Source organism: Perna viridis, chromosome 12 (assembly GCF_037379345.1).
Source record: "Perna viridis isolate PV_CMFRI_1.1 ecotype Kerala chromosome 12, ASM3737934v1, whole genome shotgun sequence".
In the NCBI taxonomy this organism is placed as follows: domain Eukaryota; kingdom Metazoa; phylum Mollusca; class Bivalvia; order Mytilida; family Mytilidae; genus Perna; species Perna viridis.
Genome location: NC_142456.1, coordinates 4101552 through 4124322, shown reverse-complemented (window position 1 = coordinate 4124322; position 22771 = coordinate 4101552). Strand labels below are relative to the sequence as shown.

The window sequence follows — 22771 nt, the reverse complement described above, 5'->3', positions numbered from 1 at the left end:
CAGGCAATTTTAAATTTTGATATCAAACTTTTTTTAGACGACAGATATCGACATCGGTGGTCTCTTGTTCAATTATATCGTATCAATCCCTGAATGTAGCTGTATCCTCAATGCAATACTCAATATCATGTATAGCATTAAGCCTTTTTATCCGAAAAAAAAATACAGCTTATATCTTTGAATGTAAAAGATTGTTTTTAGCTTTTTGTACTTCCCTTTAAACTGCTTTTTGTATAGTGATGATGATCTCTGTCTTTCCATTTGTCCGTCAGACCTTTGTACACTCAATTCCTTATTGAAAATATTTGAGTAAACAACCACGGAACTATAAAAATGTGTTACAATTGTACAGCTATTATTTTAATTTTTGACCAATTGAATCACGGGTTTTAATAATCGTGACGCGTAATTTTCTATCAAATAGAAGAAAGAGAATAACCTGAAACGCTCTATCAATTAGTTATCAAAAGGTAATGTTGCCATGCACCTACTTTATTATATCCCCGTTATGTGGAAAGCGCATTGATATACGCCGTCATATATTTATTAAAGCAATCAAAAATTGTGGCAGGTTTTTTTTATATAAAGCTATTATACCGTCATATCGTTGGATTTCGATTTCATACTCAAGCAACATCGACCTACTGTTTTTCGGCTTTGTTTTCGGCGGGTGTTTCTAGAAAAGCAGAGGACGCTCACCCTACCGGTGCACCTGGTCCATGCCCCCAGTTTTTAGTGGAGTCCGAGTTGCTCATTTGCTTTTGTTACTTTGTATGTATGATTTTAGTTACTTTTTGTTCTTTGTTGTATATTTCTGTTTTCCATGTCTGGTCTTTGTCCCTGGATTACATTCTTTTGATTACCGCTATAACCTTGGTTCCCTTGATTTCTCTTTTTGTGTTATTTTGATCATGTACTCGTAGTTACTAGTGTGGGGTTTGGGTATCATTTACAAATGACTTTTTTTCTATTTTGATTTTGGATCGAAATTAAAATGTAACTTTTATTTATTCGAATAAATGATACTTTAAAAATGCAATCATTTTATATCCTGTACTTCTACTTATATGGGAACGAGATAAGGTAGTGTTATTTCTAATATGTTTACTCATCTAATCTAAAATGATTTGGGTGTTCTATTTACATTGTACTTAGACATTCACTTTGGTAGACTAAAGGAGTAATCATTGTGTATCCACAACTATTCAAAACAATTTCATTAATTAAAGTGAAAATTAAAGATAATGCTATTGTGCATCTGCCATTTTGAATATTAAACCAAACTGTTTAGCGGGATCAGAATTTAGAGTTTGTCGAATAATGTCCGAGGTACAAATTCTGTATCTGGGAAAGATTTGTTTTATTCATTTTATTTATCTATTTATCTTTATTTATTTATTTATTTATTTATTTATTTATTTATTTGCGAAACGTGTATGGTATAATGTTCCATTAGGACAGCTCTTGAATGGTATACCATTCCTACTCACACAATTTCGATTTCCCAATCCTCATTCGGCATTATCCTCATCCATACTCCTTAAAATCATTATTCCCCAAAGAATCTCCATTGTGATTTCTTTATTGATTTATGACATAATGAATTTAAAGCTTTTATGTAACGCTTCGTTTTTTGGGATATTATCTTTAATCTCACTACAACATTTTGTATTTTTCAATCCTCTGTCCCTTTCCCATCCTCTTATAAACAATGGAATGGGCAGTTGATCCCATTCGAGTACTCAAATGCACGTCGATCATATTCATCACGTCTGTTCAGTATTTGTCTAGTGGTCCTTGTTTTAAGCCAAATAAAAGTGATCATGGTAGGATAAACTTTACGGACTTACATAGTAAGTCTGACTTTATAGCTAGATCCTTCAATCTCAGTTTACGCTATATAGATGACGTATTATCTTTAAACAATCCTAATTTTGGGGATTTAATACATCGCATCTACCCAAAAGAACCTGAGATAAAGGATAATACAGACACTGTGAAGTCAGCCTCATATCTTGACATACACTTAGAAATCGATGGTAAAGGAAAACTATTGACCAAACTTTACGACAAATGTGATGACTTTTCATTCAGAATTGTCAGCTTTCCTATCATCTGTGGCAACATCCCTTCGGCACCTGCGTATGGAGTGTTCATATCACAACTCATACGTTATGCCAGAGCTTGCCGAAACTACGCAGACTTTTTGTATCGCGCTAGAACTCTAACAAATAGGCTTTGTTGTGTGTGTCTGTTTTCCATGTCTGGTCTTAGTCCCTGGATTGCATTCTTTTGATTACCGCTTTAACCTTGGTTCACTTGATTACTCTATTGTACCAAAGAGTAGTAAAAAGGGTAATGGCTGACGTAATTGGACCGCCAAAACAATCATTGGATATAAATTACATTGTAAACACATTGCTGGTAATTATATTAATAGCAGAAGCACAATGTTGTGTTATTTAATGCCACATATACTTTCACCATGATTTCCGCCCGGAAAAACCATATAATGCTAGCTTCTTTTGTGAAACTTATTTTGATCACCTACTGAGGTAGACACAGTGTAAAGGACACAACTCTTAAAAATCATTGGAACGTTTGTTTGCAGCATCTTAAATCTATCTTATGTAAGCATCCAATTAACTTGTTTAACAAAGTATTTACTACTACAGTGACCATAGTTCTAATTTAGGTAAGGCATCATAAACACCTCTACTCTTATAACCATTTTTCTTTCGCCCTTGAAATAGGTCAATTTTTTTTCATTATTGCTAATATAAGTCCGTCATGTTTTATTTCCATATCATACTTTCATATTTGTAAGAGCGAAACATTGATTTGATCTGACAAACATGGCCGTTTGCTTGAGCAATCTATCTGGTAACAATAAATGAATATGAAATAACGAATTAGCACGGACGCCACAGAGCATATACTAATATCCAATATGCTTTCTATTCTAATAACAAAAAGAATGCAATTATATTAAACACATCGTGGATTTCCTTTTCCAGACAAAATAGGTACACGATGTGCAATAACACGTCTTTAGAGGAATGATATACGATTCGTTATGTTGTTGATATTGCCTAATTGTATTTCCTTCGTGACAAACCTTAAGAAAACTATGAAGAACAAAACAGACATCAGAGAAAATCATCCTTTGATGTTTTAATGCATCAAGGACTGTTTCAATGATGAAAGCGATTTTTGACAAAAACTCAGTCTTTGTGATGAAAAATGGCTTGAGTGCGAGAAAACCTGAATAATAATAAACTTGATGTGAATTTGTCACTTTTGTTAACAAAAGTATGATGGCAATTCAAGATTGTGGTTAAGTCAAATGTACACCAAGTTTTATTATTTTGGGATGTAAACTTATACTTCAGTATTCATACTATCTGTATATTCTTTTATCATCTTCATTGCTTTTATAAATCAAAAACGTAAGACTGTAAAGTCATTTAAATGGTTCAATATGTGTATTTGAAAACACGTTTCGGTGTAAAAACATTTTGTGATGTTAAGCAGATTGTTCAACATTGGTACCTCACTAATTACTTTATATCGTCCGTATCTTCTGTGTGTATTGTCTGCATATATCGTTCGCGTAAGTTTACGTATCATGTTTATCATCCGAATGAATCACATAAATACTCTGAGTGCATTAAATGTGTGGCGTTGGGATTATTGCAAGTTTCAAGAGATGTACATCGTGTCATCGTCCATTAAATGATAATTAACAAAAAAAATCAAAGAAACACTTTCCTTTTTTTCCCTGTTATTTCTTTATATTTTTTTTATTTCAAATCTTAGAAAAAGGGGAGCATCTAAAAAGTGAACGTCAAAAGGAGACTTTCACTCACAGGAGGGTTTGCTGTTTAGAATTAACACAATATTCAATCATTAAAACACTGTATTTGATCGGAAATTGTTCGACAGGATGTAATTAAATTAAGGTTAATTTCCCTGGAATAATCATTTGCAAAACATTTCAATGATCACGCATATTATTTTACTCACATTTTGGACAAACACCCATCTACCCCTGGTTCTAATTAGACAAAAATTAAAAAATACGCTATCAAAGCGTTGATTTGTTTTGTTTTTTTTTTCAAAGCAGGTTTCAACAGATGCAAAATCCTTACAGAAACACTTCAAATTCCCTTCCTTTTTGTCTTTTGTACGCATTCATTAATTATTAGGGGTATAGGCACAATTACTCAAGTCCTTATGATTGATTGTAATATCGAATAGATTGAAGTCAAATTTACATCCATCTGTCTGGTCTTTGTCCTTTAAGTTTGACATTGTCCTTCTAAAATTCTAGGTCTACGCAAGAATTTATGTCTGCCTATATTGACATGTTTTTTTTTTGTCCAAAGGTTACATTCTAACGAAGGGGTAACTCGCCTTAAAATTAATCTTCTGATTGAATTTAAGGCTTCTTTGAATTTAAAGACCTATATAAACACCTTGCATACAGTGCCAATGGTGCGCACTTGAAAGAAGCATTTAATGTGCACTAGGTGATGTAGGTTATTTCGTCCAAAAAATACGACAGTTGTTCCTTAAATATTTTAAAGTGACCAATGTGATAAAAAGGATCTATCTTAAAATCAGGTTATGGATAAATATAGGTTTATAGCACGCAGACAAAGAAAATCGCCATAAATGGTATTCATAAAATGCAATAACTTCTTATTTTACCAATTATACTAATGGCTTCTGTCTAATTACCATGCAGTTTCAAGCTAGATTTTCACTTAAAATGATTTCCACGAGGAAACAAAAATCGCAGACTACCTTCTTGCTTTAAATTGGAATTATTACATTAAAATGCGAAAAAAAGTATGATTGATACGTTCGTAACTTTATATAGGCATCGTTTATAAATACAAACCTATATCATACTAGCAATGAATGACTTACATGTAGTTAACATTCACTGTCTCAATTGTTTATGTTATTTTGAGTTACATAACATTTAAGGAGGTAGACCTAGGGTATGGAACATAACTCATGAAATCAATGATATGTTTGTATCATATTCAATTTCACCAAAGCCTATAAAGCTTTTATTTGAAACAGATTGAAATCAATCCAAGTTACATTAATGCTTACATGACATTGATTTAAAATCCTGAATACAAACGTTCCAATGATTTGTAAGGGTTATGTCCCTTACCGTAGGTCTACCTCCTTAAGAAAACAATCGTAGAAGTATGGTGTTCTCATTTGCATGCGGACTGTATATTTTATATTTAATACCTAGTGCCCGATAGCGTGTAAATAAGGAGAACTGCAGTACCCCTAACATGAACTACTACTCAAGAAGAAAAAGAATTACTGTAAACTCACAAATTAATGCAATGTTCTATCATGGCGAAACAAAAATGTGATTGACTTGAAAATGGCAATAATAGAACTAATTTGCGGGAGATTTAACAAATTGCAAAAAAAACCTGATATATCGATAAATAAGGCTCACACTAATTTTGAATTTCATTTTGTGTCTACAGTTACGTATATAATGTATGCTCAATAATATGTGCATATTACTGTTAAAGATGATTTAAGTGTATCTTTAACAAAATTAACCGTTATTGTGATGGGTCATCAGGGTGCTTCAATATCAATATCTTGAAAGTATGCATTTCATTATCTACCTATATATGCCTTAAATAGTTTAATACTTGTCATGAGCAATTAGAAATAACGTATTTACAGTCGGTTTACCTACAAATAAAAACTTGAATGTTGTAGTATAGACAGAGGGTTTAGTCATGTGAATGCCTAATGAATGAAACATTTTTGTGCCTCATGGGTACGCTTAGAAATTGAATATGTTCAGTGACACTAGCGTTATCAAATCTTTGCATAATACCAACTGTTATACAACTGAGAATAGAAAACAGAGCGCTTACGGTCTGCAGTGAATATGTCTTTGACCCATTTAATTGTAGTTAGTTATTTCATAATCGATCAATGAAAATGACTTCCGTGTAATAAAATTATAGTCATGATTCCTATACTGCCTCGAGGGAGAAACGACTTCTTGTAATGACATCACAATCAATATTCTGTGTTTGTGAACCTTGAAATTTTGCTTTTGTAAATTTCACTTGTAAAAGACCTGGATGAGAGTTTTTTTCTTAATTTTTCTTAATTTTTTTTCATTGATGTTTAAAGAACCATACAAAACCTTTTACATTCTCAGCGATGTTAGGTTCATTTTTTATTATGTTTCAAAATTTTTTTATCGACAACATATATTTCGAGTGTTGTGGACGCGTTTTTCAACAAATGGCCGGTATTTCAATGGGAATAAATTATGCTTGCTGACTTATTCCTTTACTCTTATGAAGCTGGTATAACTGATTTTATCCAAAAGAAGGAACATCGTTTAACAAGATCCTTTAATTTCAGTTTCCGGTGTAAAGGTGACATGTTATAGTAAAACAATTCTATTTTCGGGGATTTGATACATAGCATAACCCTCAAAGAACTTGAGATAAAGAATACTAATACACTGTGGTCACCCTCATCTCTTGACCTACACTTATAGATCGATGGTAAAGGAACACTATTGACCAAACTATACGAAAAACGCAATGACTTTTCATTCCGTATTGTCAACTTTTCTTTCATCTATGGCAACAAACTTTCAGCACCTGCTAATGGAGTTTTCATACGAAAACTCATATCTTTTACCAGAACTTGCGGTAACTACACAGACTTTTGTATCGCGCTAGACTTCTTACAACTAGGCTTCTGGAACAGAGTAATGTTGTTTCTAGAAAAAAAAAACAGAGAACGCGTACCCTACCAGTGCACCTGGTCCATTCTCCCAAGTTTTTTAGTGGTGCGAGTTGCTCATTGATTATTGTTCCTTGATATGTATTATTTAGGTTACTTTATGGCCTTTGCTCCGTTGGTGTGTCTATTTTCCATGTCTGGTCTTTGTCCCTGGATCATATTCCGCTAGAACCTTGCTTCCCTTGATAACTCTTTCCAACTTGGTAATTTTTTTTTAAATACATCACACGCATACATTTGTGTCATGCTTGATTTCCCGAATATTTTGTAAAGGAAACGCCTTCTTGAAAAAAATCAAAGTTCTCATAACAGTTATCTATACAAATATAACTTATCACAAAGTTACTACCGATTCTAGCTGAAAATCACGTGATGCAATTTTTTACGAAAGATTATTTTATCGTCCCTAGTCTACGCGGACTACACCAATCGTATGACAAAAGATGAGTCGATCACAACGGCCTTTTCGCCTTACCCTCATCAGTTACAGGCTACATTTGCATTAAGTTATCTCTCCTTCCGAAAAAAATTCTTCTTATTGCTTAATTACTGGAAATGATTAAACTTATTTTAAAATAATGCATTACATTCTTTGCTGAGTAAAGTTCTTGTATGATTTGTCTGTATAATTTAACCCTTTAAAAGAGAACAAGTATATACAGTTATGCTAACCGCATTTTCATATTATGATATTAAGACAGTTAAGTTTATAGAGAAATCATTGGCAGTGAGCAAAAGAAAAGAATAATGAATATTGAACCTTCTACATCGATATGTACGTATGTCTTGAAAATGCAGGTAAAACAGTTCTACTTTCATTATCTTACAATTTAAATTGGTGACCTATATAGAATCTAAACAAAACATGATAACGCGTGAAGGTCTCTGAAATGGACTGGATCACTCATGTGATAAATTAGCTTTGGTTCTTCCCAGAACAATATCTGAAAAGTTATGTAACATTGTTGGTTAGAATTTATCTTAAGATTCGCTGAATGTCAGATCCGAATCCAATCCCATCCACCAGAAAGTTGCCCTACTAAGAAAGAGTCATGTTTAAAATCTAATACAAATCATGCAGCTTAATTTATTTCTTATTGTGAAAGTTCAAATCTGGTCGAATGCTGACTTAATTAAGATTGCGCGGATTTTAGTCAGTATCAGACTAAATCAATATAAGATGTCATTTGCTCAATTAAGTAAATTGATATGATTACCCGAACAAAATGCCATGAGAGCTGGATAGACGTTCTCTTGCACTGACTGAGATGTTCCGAATAGCTTTGGGAATTCAGAACAAAATAAGTTCATATATTTATCAAATATGCGAACAATTAGTGTCCTCTTAGTTTCTCTCCAAAGAAGAGATTGTGGAAAACCATAAATCTGTGCTGTCCTCTTTTTTGATCTCTCTACCAAGGACGATGATTGTGATTTACCGTCTATGTAGTGGATTCCTGAACTCCACAAGAATCCATACAAACAACGTTTCATAGCTGGATCTGCAAAATGTACCACCAAACCACTTTTAAAACTTTTAACTTCTATACTCACAACTGTCAAAGAGGGTCTGCGGTCCTACTACAACACTTGTTACACCCGTAGTGGTATTAATTCAATGTAGATTCTGAAAAATTCGAAAGATCTTTTGGAAACAATCAATTCAAGACTATTATCTGAATATAATAGCATTAAAACCTATTATATTTCAACAATGTATACTTCTATTCCCCATACTCAGTTAAATTCCCAACTTAAAAGCACTATACATCGTTGTTTTCCCAAAATATAGAGTTCTTGGTAGAGATTCCTCATACTTTGTAAGAAATAATTCCAAATCATCTTCCAAATATACAGAGGAAGATGTTTATAAAATGCTGAAATTTTTAATCGACAACATATTTATCCAGTGTGGTGGACGTGTTTTTCACCAAACGGTCGGCATTCCAATGGGAACAAATTGTGTTCCTTCATTTCCTATTCCTTCACTCTGATGAGGCTGACTTTATAGCTGTTCTGATCCGAAAGAAAGAATAACGTTTAGCTAGTTCCTTTAATCTCAGTTTCCGCTATATAGATGACGTATTATCTTTAAACAATCCTAATTTCGGGAATTTGATACATTGCATCTACCCCAAAGAACTTGAGATAAAGGATACTACAGACACTGTGAAGTCAGACACATATCGTGAAATTGATGGTAAAGGAAAACTGTTGACCAATCGTTACGACAAACGTGATGACTTTTCATTCAATTGTCATCCTTCAACACCTGCGTATGGAGTATTCATATCACAACTCATACGTTAAGCCAGAGGTTGCGGAAACTACGCAGACTTTTTGTATAGCGCTAGAACTCTAATAACAAATAGGCTTCTGTAACAGGGTTATGTTGCTACAAGATTGAAGTCATCACTACAAAAATTTTATGGCCGTCATCATGAACTCGTGGATCGTTATAGTGTATCCATCTGCACCATGAAAACTGCTTTATTCAACGGGCATAGTTTCCCTTTCCTCGTTTGTCTACCCAGACTTGAGTTTTCACGAGCAAATTGGCGGGTGTTTCTAGAAAAGCAGATGACGCTTACCCTACCGGTGCACCTGGTCCATGCTCCCAGTTTTTAGTGGAGTCCGAGTTGCTCATTTGCTTTTGTTACTTTGTATGTATGATTTTAGTTACTTTATGTTCTTTGTTGTGTGTGTCTGTTTTCCATGTCTGGTCTTTGTCATGGATTGCATTCTTTGGATTACCGCTATAACCTTGGTTCCCTTTATTACCTTTTAAAATGCGGTTATCATTTTGAATCAGATATCAGATTATCGTTCATAGGAGCAGTTAACGAATAATACAAATCTTAAGTACTAGGTCTTTCGGATTTGGATAGTCCATATTTGATAGAAAGTCTTCCCTGATCAACATTATCGACCGATGTAACATAATTAAATAAAGGTCACTCTGAACTTGGTTAAGTAGGCTGATTAGACACTTTATCGACTTGAATTACTAACGTTGTGGTTGGTTTGTTTGTTTGTTTGTTGGGGTTTAACGTCCGAGCAGCAAAATTTCAGCTATATTCAGACGATGAACATGAAATTGATGATAACATGAACATGAAATGAAAAAGAGATGGGTCACAAGGAAAATGGCGTCGACAAATTTTGATTGCCACTGGAAATAGGGAGAGGTGGGTAGGGTCGGGCAATTTAGCCTCCTGTGGCGGAGCCTTATGGTTCCTACTCCGGGAGAATACCACAGTAGGGTTCTTTAACGTGCGAGGAATGTGGCATCTTTCCCAACACGGTGCACCACTATGGTTTGCAGTCAGGTTTTCCGTATTATAGCCTGACAACCCCAGCATGTAACACGCCAGGGGTACCCCATTCAACCTCCTGGGGCATACATCCCAGTTGCTCTGTGGGCAAAGCGCCCTAGCCCCCGGCTAGGGTTCTGAGCACTATTTAGTCGCCTTTTACGACAAGCTTAACACTGCTGCAGGCCTATTCTTTTAACACCCGGACCTGCACGGAGCCGTTTTGGTTGGTAACACTGGAGCAAGTCATGATTATCTTTCCTTAGCACCTGTCAATACAATTATTTTTTTGTTTTGTTTTGTTTTGTTTTTGTTTTTGTTTTGTTTTTTGTTTTTTTTGTTTTTGTTTTTTTTTGTTTGTTTGCTTTTTTCCCCTTTTTTTTTTTGGGGGGGGGTGAGGGGTCATAACCTGTATTACGCAGTAACTAAAGTTTGGAAAGTGTTTAAGTTTAAACTGTCACAAACCAGCTTATTTCGTATACCTGTTCAAGAAGGGGAAACAGTTCTTAAATAGTGTCATAAGTATTTTGTACATTGTGAATAAACATTCTTCCCTTTCCGACTTTCTTTACAGACCAGTGAGACCGATGACTTTCATGAAACATGAACTGTTCCAAACCAACTGAACACCCCAGCATTTGTGAGTTTGTTTTGTTCGTTGTTCTGTGTTTGTAAATTGTAGGGTTTGCGTGATTACTTCTATGTTCATTGCCTTTTGGATATGTCACCATTGTTTTGTCTACGTAATTCTCCCCATTCTCCTCCTCGGAATGCTAACATCTTTTAAATAAGCTTTTCCTCCCTAGGATGACAAAGATGTGAAATGTAACAAAATGTGACTTGGCGACATGTATCAGTCCTACGACATGTATCAGTCCTACGACATGTATCAGTCCTAAGACATGTATCAGTCCTACGACATGTATCAGTCCTAAGACATGTATCAGTCCTAAGACACTTTAATATATGTTACCTTGATTATACAATATACTCAAAGTAATTGTTATTTTAACATTTGTTTTTTGATAAAAACATTTGTTATTTGTTGCCTATCTTTTCTCTTACGTTTCCGGTGAAACCAGTTATTTTAGCTGTAGTATATACTTTGATATATCGTGACAGCAACGTACTGTCGATAAGTAACTCCTGATTGGAACTGTTTTAAGCCCAGAAGGAAGTTAATTTTCAAAAAAAAAGTGCGATACAGTCAATATTCATTGAATCAATGAACTTCACTTATTCTATGATCAGGCCCAAATGTACATTTCCAAATAGGTCAGCTCTCATGCCATATCCTTAAAGTATTATCTGATTGTCTGTCAAAGGATAACCCGACGGGTAATCAATGCACTGATATCTCCTGTCTACATTACGACACGTGTATTTACATATTTTACGTTTTTGCTTATTTTGTAATTATTGGTTTTTTCATGTTTTCGTTCTTGTTTTGTTTGGTCTTTTGTTTTTTTGGCTAAATTTCTTATGCAGCTTGCGACATGTGATTTAACCTTAAACAGAGTTTGTCTTTTTGAGAGTGAAATAGAATACAACTTGCCTTTATGATACTCATATCCGAAAAATATGGTTTGTTTGATACGACATGACCTCAATTTAACTGACAAATAAACATTTCATTTTGCTTTCTTGGAAATGATATTTTTCCGAAGTTACGACCTTTAGGCTGTTTTAAATCATATAAACACACATTACAATGTGGTGTCATCAATATTGTGGTTTCATATATATAATGTCTGTAGGGTTGACAAGACGATGAGTTCCGGAAATCAAGACACCACTGTTGTTACATTAATCAGTAAAATAAAGAAAAAAGTCTTCACTTTGTTGATAGCTACAAACTTGACACGACATCTGCGGTGTCAAATACTTAATTATAAAATAACCTTAAAGCAATGTAACGCTTTGAAAGGATTGAATTTCCTTCATTTAGTCCAGAATATAACCGATAGATTTATCCTCGCCTCTTTAATTGGATTCGTCTACTTGGTATCCTGTGATGTCCCTAGCGCAGGTGCTAGGATTATCACTTGTACCTCTTAATTATGGAAGTCCAAGTGAAAGTTTCCTGTTCATTCAACGGACAATTCAATTCTTTCATGGTAGTTGAGGATCTATGCAATTGGGGCGCTGTTGTTGAAACTATCGCTACATTCATTTCATTACCAATGTTCCTTTATTTATATAGAAAGACCGACTTAAGATTACTAGCATGTTCATTGATTGATAGAATGATTGATTAACTAACTGTGGTTAAACGTCTTTTTGCATATATAGTTCATGGACGTCATAGCTAGAACACTTGACCAATCGAACAGACACTGCATTTTTGCTAATCCAACACGCTATGCTGGATCTTAATCATGTTAACTCACAAACACAAAGCAATAGATAAGCATGTCACCCTACTTAATGATACATAATGTAAACACATAGGGAATCAGTAGTTACTCTTTGCCGAGTCACCACGTGCATGGCGGACTAGCAGACTTCTATGTGGCTTGTTCGGGACTCCAACCAATTATATACACCATTCGAAGTAAGCACTCTACCCCTACACAAATAGGCAGTCGAATACTGCTTGATGCTTGATACTTCCTGCACAGTCAATGTTAAACATTAAACTATTGTTTTAACATAAGTACAGTAGATCGGAAAAAGCTTTTCAGATCTGTAATGAAAAGGGATAATGTCTTTCCCCATATTTTATATTAGATGGCATGAATGCCAAGGGTGAAGAATGCCTGATTTATACACAATAAACGGCCAACGTCGTGGTTTTGCGTTCGACCAAGACGTCCAGTCGTACTTCATGATATGTTACCGGTGGAAAATTTTCTCATTAAGATCATTTATACCAAATATGACACCTCTAACATTTTATCATCTTTATGGGCATATTAGCTCAATGCTTAGCTTTTCTACAACTAGCAATTAAAAAAAAACATTTTCAAATGGCATTCCATTCATCATTACAACTCAGTAATTAGGTTTAGTTTGGGTCTAGTGTCAGACGGAAGGAGAAAAGAATTTTACATTGCTGACATAACGATATTGGTAAGTATTTATAGAGAAACATGTGTAAACTGTCAACAAATGATCAAGGCAAGATCGTCGAGAAGGGAAAAATTAAGTAAGAAATCAGTGTTTCCTTGAAAGTAAATGTAAATTGCCGCTATTTTCCCTGTTAATTTTGATCTTCGCATTTATTGATAAAATGAAAAGCATATTTTCGTACGGCTTTCAAATCGTAAAATAGTGCAGATTGGTAAAGTTAAGACCACTATTTCACTATTACACGATTAAATGTAAATTATTTCACGGAAAAACTTAGGCAAGAGGCAAATCTGCAGAACGCAATTATTTATATGAACAGATTGATTGTACGTTTTTGCGGCAATCACATCCAAGAAAAAAGAGCGTGGAAATTATAAAAGACAAGCAATTGACAAAATGCAGTAATTATTAAAAAAAGAAGTGGTTATTTTTAGTAGTGTGACTATCTTTGTGAGAAAAGAAAGTAGTTATGCACTATCTGAAATCATATGTACTTATATTATAATTGAAAACAGAGGATTTTAATATACTTGCATATATCTTTTATATATTTGTATATTCTATCTAGTCGTTTATTTACATTCAATGTACACATTAAGAATCCAACACCACTGAGCAAGATAGAGATATATCGAACACCCGAGGATAAGATTTCAAGTGCTCTAACGAGGCTCTTCCGAGTTACAAAACATCAAATTTTACCCAAGGGTGTCTGATGTTCCATAGTCTTGCATTTTCTTGTGGTGTTCGATTCTGTCTCTCACTTTTACAATTGATTTTGTTATTGCATGTAGTACGCCAACAGTCAATTTTCATATTTATAGAATGCAAGCTTTGGCTTAAGTAGAATCAAACAAAAAATGTATAAGACAAGGGTTTGGTCCTTTTAACCCCTATCTGTTGGTTCGCCTGATCCATCGTGATATCATTACTTATTTAATTTAGTAGACTAATCTTCTTCTAATTTGACAGTGTTAAATTGTTTTTGCTGTCAAACCAATTTCCAGATTTCAAATTGTGGGACAAACTTAACTGTACTTGTCACATTTAGTTCACCCAAATGTCTACAAAATCCCTCAGGCAACTCAAAGTGTACTAATCTTCGCAACTCACTGCGAGAGACATCATAAATGGATTAAAATAAATAACGTTAACGTTTCAATTTATACGTCAAGAAAAGCAATGTGATTCTTCTCATGTACTCCTAAAAATACTTCTGCACGATTACACGATTCAAATTCTTAAAATTCGTTAAACGAAATTGACAGGTAGAAAGTTTGCCATTGTCAAATAATAGTTGATAAAACCGCGTATAAACAAGCTATAATGCTTGGATCGTGATACTGCTAATTCAGCAAAAGACTGGACGAAGAACAGCAAAACATTATAACACAATATAACATAAAGAAAATATACAGAAGCGACTTTGATTAGATTTACCATGGAAATTAAGATATTCTTATACTTAGTTATTTTTTTCATGTTTTGTGGCGCGCACTGAGGCACAGACCTTTAACTACTACTTGTAGAGACTTGTGCACTGGTTAGATATATGGCCTTCACTAACATAGAAATTGGTGCTTTCTTAAACGAAAGAGGAAGACTATGACAAAAAAAAACATCTATTCTAATGGTTAAAATCGCCATACGATCAACAAGCTCAAAATATCTATAAAACTCGTCGGAGTGATAACTGAAAGCCTTGTTGCAACATATTCACATTGCTAACTGTTAAATGTTTGATTTTACCTAATTGTCTTGATTGGATATATGTATTGTGGGTTATTTCACTAGTTCGAGTTGCTCACTTGCTTTTGTTTCTTTGTATGTATTATTTTGTTATATTATCGTTTGTCTGTTTCTTTTTTTCCTTGATTACATTCTTTTGATATCCGCTAAATCTTGGTTCCCTTGATTACTCTTTTTTTTCCATCACTGTTAGTGATACAAGATTTCAAATCATGACTGTTCAATCTAGTAGAGCTATGACATATTTTTTTTTTCAACTGAATTAATTTATTGTTACTTCTTATACACAAGTGTTGAACTGTGCAAACTTACCATCTATCATTCCCTCGTACAAATTTGATCGTCACTAGGTAAACGCCAATACATATTTTGAACTTAGCATTAGTTTTTAACTAAATACAAAAAATTACAATTATATATTGACATCTATTCCAAATTAAGTAAAAAGTATTGCTTTTTTTTGGGGGGGGGGGTAAAACTACTTTACAAAAAACTGTCATCATTAAGCGTCAGTACATCTCAGACCAGGAAAGTGAAACCACACAACGTCTGTTTTAGATGCGCATTTTATGGAACCATAATAAAAGCAATCTGTTCGTGCAAAGCAACAATTTTACGTAAAACTTTTGTGTCGTAAAACTACTTTCGCAGCGATTTACGAGAAACTATAAATAAAGTAGATTGCCTTGAAAATAAGTTTATGTCACACTAAAACCAAGATAAATTAAGGAACCTTATAGAGTTTGGGAGTGCATTAAAGCCAATTATTGTAACAATAGTACAATATCCTCTTCCATGACAAGAAAGATATACCGCTTGAATAAGTGATCTTTTGATGTTTAAAATTATATGTTACGCGGATTATAAAGTTAGACAGTTTATACATGATATGTCTGAAGTATTATGAAGGAAAATTTATTTAAACAAGCAGAAACAAGTATGTTTGGTTAAAGAAGAGCCTTTTTGTATAATAATATATCATATTTGAAACTATGTGAAGGAACCCCTTTTTTCAAAGTTATGACTTCACACACCATTTTTTCAACAGCTTAGGTTTCGTTACAAAACAGCTAGAACAATATCTACCTCTGAATATCCATCCTATTACCATACTTAAACTCATAAAAAGCTGCGTAATCATGTATTTATTAATCATCCTTTCTGGGGATCACCAGTGGTGGAATATATACATGTGGTGTATTGGGTTTCAGTAAGCGAGACATGTGGTGTATTGGGTTTCAGTAAGCGAGACATGTGCTTACTTGGTTCTAGCTTTTTAGCTTCGATTAGCGAGAGACAGGCTGGTAATCAAATGGTATTAATTTAGCCTGTTCAATTGCATAGTTTTTAAAAATCAGTCAGTAAGCCTTTAAAAAAATATTGATTGCATAACATGCTTATCTTTGTTCTATTTTCAGTTTTGACAACATACAAACATGAGTGATAAACCGGACGAAGAAGAAAGCCGCCAGCTTGTTTACATTGCCATTGGTCTGATGGGTGTTTGTTCAATTATTGGCATCATGGGGAACGCCTTAGTATTATATGTTTTTTCAAGCTTCAAGCAGAAACTGACTTCCACGATTTTTATACTGACATTAGCAACTACAGACTTTATAACGTGTTTAATCACAATACCTTTCACAATTGTCGCCGAAGCCGTGCAGCATAGACTTGAGTATGACCTTGTTTGCAAACTCTATAATTTTCTGATGACGACAACGGTACCATTTTCTGCTTTCGTCATGGTTGCTATTGCGGTTGACCGTTATTTGTGCATTTGTCATCCATTTAAGCACGTAATGACTATAAGAAGAGCCGAATACATTGTTGGATTTTTATGTGTTTTTGCTGTTATACTTGGAATACTTTGTTCATTAAACTATACGTTGGTTCTTTATCCAAATGATGCGCAAAATGCCTCAAAACCAATAAATTCAAGTTTATTTAACGAATCTATCGATACGTCTACGCTGACTTCTTTTGTGGATACATCAAACACTACGGTTTCTGTAAATATCACCGAAAAACCTATTATACAGCAATTGGTATGCTTCCCTGTAGCAAATTATGAAAAAACAACATCTTTTTTCAACATTTATCAAAAAATATATTCATCGTTTTTTGCAATCTGCTGTCTGATCGTTATGGTACTATACGCTATGATATACCGGTCTGTCCTTGCAAGGAGACGCCAAAGATTCAAAACAGTTACCAATTCTTGCTGTTGGGACGCACTGCCAAGTGAAGTGGAGCAGACAGAATTTTCAACTCTGAATAACGAAACGTCATTTTCTAAGACACAGAACGATAAAGAGGAAAAGATCAATAAGGCTGTACAGAAAAACGGCAACGATACATCCATTAGTGACAGGGATGTTATAATCAAACCAGGAGGAATATCCAGAGCCAAACTTGAAAAGATGCGAATGGCAAATATTAAAACTGCTTTCATGCTGTCAATAGTAACTTTGGTCTTTATCATAGCGTTTTTACCATCATGGCTTGTAGCCTTGAGAGTTTTTGAAATGAATGTTGTAGTGTTTTACTTGTTCTTCATCTATCATATTGCTAACCCTGTTATTTATGCGTTCATGAATAATGCCTTTAGAACGAAGTTGAAAGAACTTTTTACATGCCAAGGACGTTGAGAATGCACAGTGTTATTAGTGACTTCATATATGCTTGATAGTATAGATGTAGGGACATAAAATAAACAATAATGGATGGAAGTATTGATATGACATGTTAAAAAAAGACTGCTTTTCTTAGAGGAAACAGGATGTGCAATATACAGGTGAATAAACTAAATTAAATTTTTTGTATGAAAATGTGAAATGATTAGTTCTTTTATGCATCGTTATGACTGACACAGGAATGACAAAAGGACGAAAGTAGATATTCAAAACTGCATGCGTGTTGACCTATATATATCATAGTGTAAATTCTACAGGAAATACAATTTTAACAATATCAATAACATACTTGTGATAATGGTTTTATAGATGACATTATCTAATAGCCCTTCTATGATTTCCAAAAAAAAAAACACTAACAGTAACAGATTCACAAACTGCTAACGAGAGGTCTAAATTTATCAAAATATCAATGTTATTGTGTATATAATGTAATAAAATTGTGTGTTAGTATTTGTATATAGTATAACCCTGATTGGTTTAAAGATAACTCATACATTTTAGGGTGGTTTCAACATACATATAAATCCAACATTGGGAGGACCTTAACACGATGTCAAGGAAGACTTATCATGGAACATGAACTTGTCTCGCTCGTGCATTAAATAAAAACAATTTACTATAGGAATGTACCCCAAAAACCATATGTTCATATATATGCATTTTTAACAAGCGTTTCAGAATGTTTCCGTCCATAAATCATTAAAGTAATGAAATTATTGACATATCTATTTGTATATGTTTGTATAAGGAATAGAAGAACCTTTAAAATGCATATTTCCGTTACCAAAAAAAAAAAGAACATTGTATAAACTTGCTTATTGCGAATGAAAATGAAACCAAAAATTAACCAATAGTGAAAACATAAAATATAAATTGTGCAAAGCACAGGAAGAAAAATTTAGGCAAAGCACAGGTAAGAAAAAGTAGAAAAAGCAGAGGGAAGAAAACCGAGGCAAAAGAAATCCAAGAAAATTAAACATTAACTTTGTATGATTTGGTTCTTTTATCTACTTAATGGACGCCACGGTTGATGTGGTACGGACTAGTGTTTACAAAATGTTGTCGTTGTGCAATTGTGAATTACACTCTATAAATCCTGATTAATCGAAAGCAGCGTTATGACGTTTTAATGTTGTTTTCCCGACTTCATTTGTGACATCATAGTAATAGAAAGACGAACGTCAGAATTTCCGCCATGACAGATATTGTTTATCAAGCAGCCATATCTATTCCATAGAAACTAGAAGAAAATGTTTTGTAACTTGTGAAATTTAAATATTACAGAATATCAACTAGATCTATATATTTTCAATATCATAAACTCTCCAAGGCATGCTTGATACCATATTGACATTAAATAAGTGTTTTACATCTTCTAAATATCAATTAATGATATCTAATTTAATTATCATAACACACAAGCCTCGGCAAAATTGTTATGTTGTTGAAATTGAATTACCCCAGTTGATATTTTGCAAAGTTCAAATATTGTTACAGGAGAACAACGTGCGAAACGTCGCTTTCAACCAATCCGGTTAAGTAGAAATATGATACACAAGACAAAAAAAAAACAATCATAACATCGAATTTGTCATATATCACATCGTCCTATGATGTCATTGCGACCAAGAAGTAGAGAATTAGCCATGTAAAAACAGGATTAATAGACGTGTTTACACTTGTGGACGCCATTTTCGAAAATAATATATATTCCCGTTGTTTTTATACAGATTTCTCCTTCATCTTAATCAAGATTAATGAGGTCACAATTTAAAATTATATTGTTTCATTTACGTCAAAATGTTATTCGGAGACAAATCTGATGTCATTCCGAGCCAAATGACAAGTGTGAATTCATGTATATATTACATTCATAACATTTTCCCTATGCCATTATACTGTTCACCATTATAAAATTGTTTTTAAATTTCTGCTCGACAAATGACGGTTATCTTTGACATCCCTTCATACACGTTTAAAGGTTGTATCTAATGAGCCCATTTTTTTTTCAAACTGCAATATTTGACAAGTAAAACAGGTCAATTTTGATTACTGTGTAATTTGCACTAAGCATTTTTTTTTTGTTTTACATTTTGCAAATATTTAATTTGGATGATATATCCGACAACTAGATCAATTTAAGCAATTTTGATTTGATGTTCGGTCAAATTAATTTAAATGGAAATGTATTTAATTTGCAATCAGGAAAAAAAAGACTAGATAATGTCGACACACATGATAAAATTATTGTTAAGGAATATCTATGCAACAATATCACTGCAAAAATAACAAATGTGTCATAAATGGACATTATTTGAAACAATCTACGTTTACATAAAAAGTTATCTCTTCTCATAGATTTCAGTACAGACAGTTGTAATAGTTTTATGTAAACTATGGTAATTTGATATTTCTACTGTTTTAACTTTTACTTTAGTTACAAAACATTAGAAATCAAGTATGTCTAATGCTGTGGATTTATTTATGGTTTAACGCTTACCCTACCGGTGCACCTGGTCCATGCTAAAAGTTTTTTTTTTAGAGGAGTCCGAGTTGCTCATTTACTTTTGTTACTTTGTATGTATGATTTTAGTTACTTAATGTTCTTTGTCGTGTATGTCTGTTTTCCATATCTGGTCTTTGTCCCTGGATTACATTCTTTTGATTACCGCTATAACCTTGGTTCCCTTGATTACTCTTAAAAAACCTTTACTACAATTTGTTACATAAAAACTAAAAAAACTATTCAAACAATAAATAAAGTACATGGGTTGACACAACACCAGTGCATCCCATTCATCAAACATAATATGATTTTAGGTACATTTGTACCTCCCATTTACAAATCAATTTGTCACCAGTACATAAACTGAAGCATTTTCGTATTTTTGGCCACATTTTTAAACATCGTTGATGCAAAAATCCATTTTTATTCTTCTAACTTGTTTTTACTACAAAACGAAGTAAATTGCCATATATAGGTATCATCAGGTATTCAGCAGGAATATCACAGCGTTCAAATGGTGCCAAAAACCTTGCGGTTATAATAAGGACTTTTGAGTAAATTGAAAATATGTACCCCTTACCAGTCGAAAAATCGCTTAAATTAACATAATTACTCCAAGGGTTTTGACATTAACAAAATTGGTCAATTAAAGCGATTTCTCGGTGGAGTATAGGTACATTTTTTTCAATTTACTCAAAAAACCCTAACTGTAACTCCAACTTTAGTTGTACTTGTCAAAGACTGTGACACTATACTGGACGTCAAATCAAGCCAATTTTCGATTTCGAATTTTCTTCAGCCTTATCGAGGCAGATTTGTCTTTCTTTTTATTTGTTATGCGTTTCTCATTTTATGAAAATCAAACATCAGTACTTACGATTAATATGCACATTCAAAAAGAATTATATGATTCCTTACGAGAAATTCTATTGTTATTCCGCCATTTTTGTTTCTAAGTGCCGAATGTTGCCAAATACTGAAAATTGTATTTTTTTAATTTCTATGTTGACGAAAATGTAATTTCTCACGAATTTGAAAATAAACAGTTTTGTAGTAGGAACGACAACCTTCAGAAGATTTTTTGATACAAAATCAGGCGGTGAATCTTTGTTTTCGTCAAACTACCAACAACGGACAATCGTCTTGGTTACAAAATCGCGACCGAGTTGTAAACATTGTGATCTGGATTTTAAATTTCATCGGATTTGAACAATTCGCATTTTACGGAGAAGCCATTTTGTGATATAAATGAGCAGGTTATTTAACACATTTTAAATATTGGTAGGTTTAAACAAAACTTTAGACCGATTTTTGAATTAAATTTGAATGATATGCTATATATGTAACGCCGAGTGTAGGCTACCTGATGATACCTACGTATATCATTATGTCTCAATGAAGACTCGGGCGCTCGAACGATGGAGTATAAAAATCTGCTTTTTTTTACCTAGTGCAAATATAGGTTTAAATTGAAAAAACGAATTCGAGAATATTCTTTTGGAAAAAATTGATTCGGTATGGGGCCATTAAGGTTCGTGAAAATCATCATTTAAATGATGAGTTGTTCTGCACAGTTGTCGCTCCCAAGGACTAATATAAAAACTACTTCTACGTACTCGTGTTTCAAGGAGTAACAAAATTAGCCCTAATGGGTTCAAATCTATATACGAATATCGAAATCAATACATAAATGGTTACCGTGTAAAATATAATTCATAACTAAAAAACCAAAATAAAAAAGTGACAATGAATCCACGCAGAAAACTGAGAATAAACTTTATAAGTTTTGTCGAGGACATGGAATATCTACAAAAAAACCTGAAGAAAAACACACAACGTTTTAATTGCTTGTAATAAAAAGGATCAAACAAAATAACTAAACAAAACACATATAGTAGTGGATATTGTTTGTGCTGCAAAATTGTACTCATTTACTCAGCGAAGATGTTTTATAAATTAATTGAAAGTAATATTGACGTTTTTGCCCCTACACAGCATCGAAAGTTAGAAGCCGATTCAGTCACAAGCTGATACATGTAACAGGTTATTGACCCGTCGCCCAGTGAAATTTCGTTGATTAAATAGTACACTACCAGGAATTTAACTACAGATTTTATGTACTTTTAATTTATAAAATCAGTACTTTTCTTTCACATAACATTTCAGTAAGGAATTTCTTTTGGTAATTTCAGTACTAACATTTTCTGCATTTTCACAGTACTTTGAATTTTAGTCATTTTTTAGTACTGTAAATTTCAGCCGATTTTCAGTACTGACAATTTCAGTCAATTGTCAGTACAGAAAATTTAAGTCAACCTTAAATACTGTAAATTTCAGCCAATTTTCAGTACTGAAAATGCCAGTCATTTTTCAATACTGTAAATTTCAGTCATTTTTCAATACTGTGGTTTTCTGTCGTTCCTTAGTACTTTTTCATTTCAAATGAAACTATGATTTTTTCTGGGTTTTTTTTCCACCTCTCGTGAGATATGTGTATTGTTGTCGCCTTCTTATTAAGTTTTTTGTCTTACACCAAGTTACAGTTTTTGCAGCCCAAACTCCAAACATCTTTTTAAGATTCGTTTTGGAGATATTTTGTTCTGGTTTCC

General features: G+C 33.4%; 1 protein-coding gene across 6 annotated transcripts in view; it reads left to right on the top strand.

Annotated features, from left to right (window-relative positions):
• The window catches only part of LOC148600918 (uncharacterized), a 75077-nt gene extending 56971 nt beyond the window's left edge, over window positions 1-18106 (top strand). For all 6 annotated transcript variants that reach the window (XM_088556082.1, XM_088556081.1, XM_088556077.1 and 3 more), the window contains one exon: window positions 16376-18106. In XM_088556082.1, coding sequence (XP_088412208.1) covers window positions 16394-17608 — 1215 coding nt within the window. In that variant the 5' untranslated portion in view covers window positions 16376-16393 and the 3' untranslated portion in view covers window positions 17609-18106. The remainder of the gene's footprint in view (window positions 1-16375) is intronic.
• The last annotated feature ends 4665 nt before the right edge of the window (window positions 18107-22771 follow it).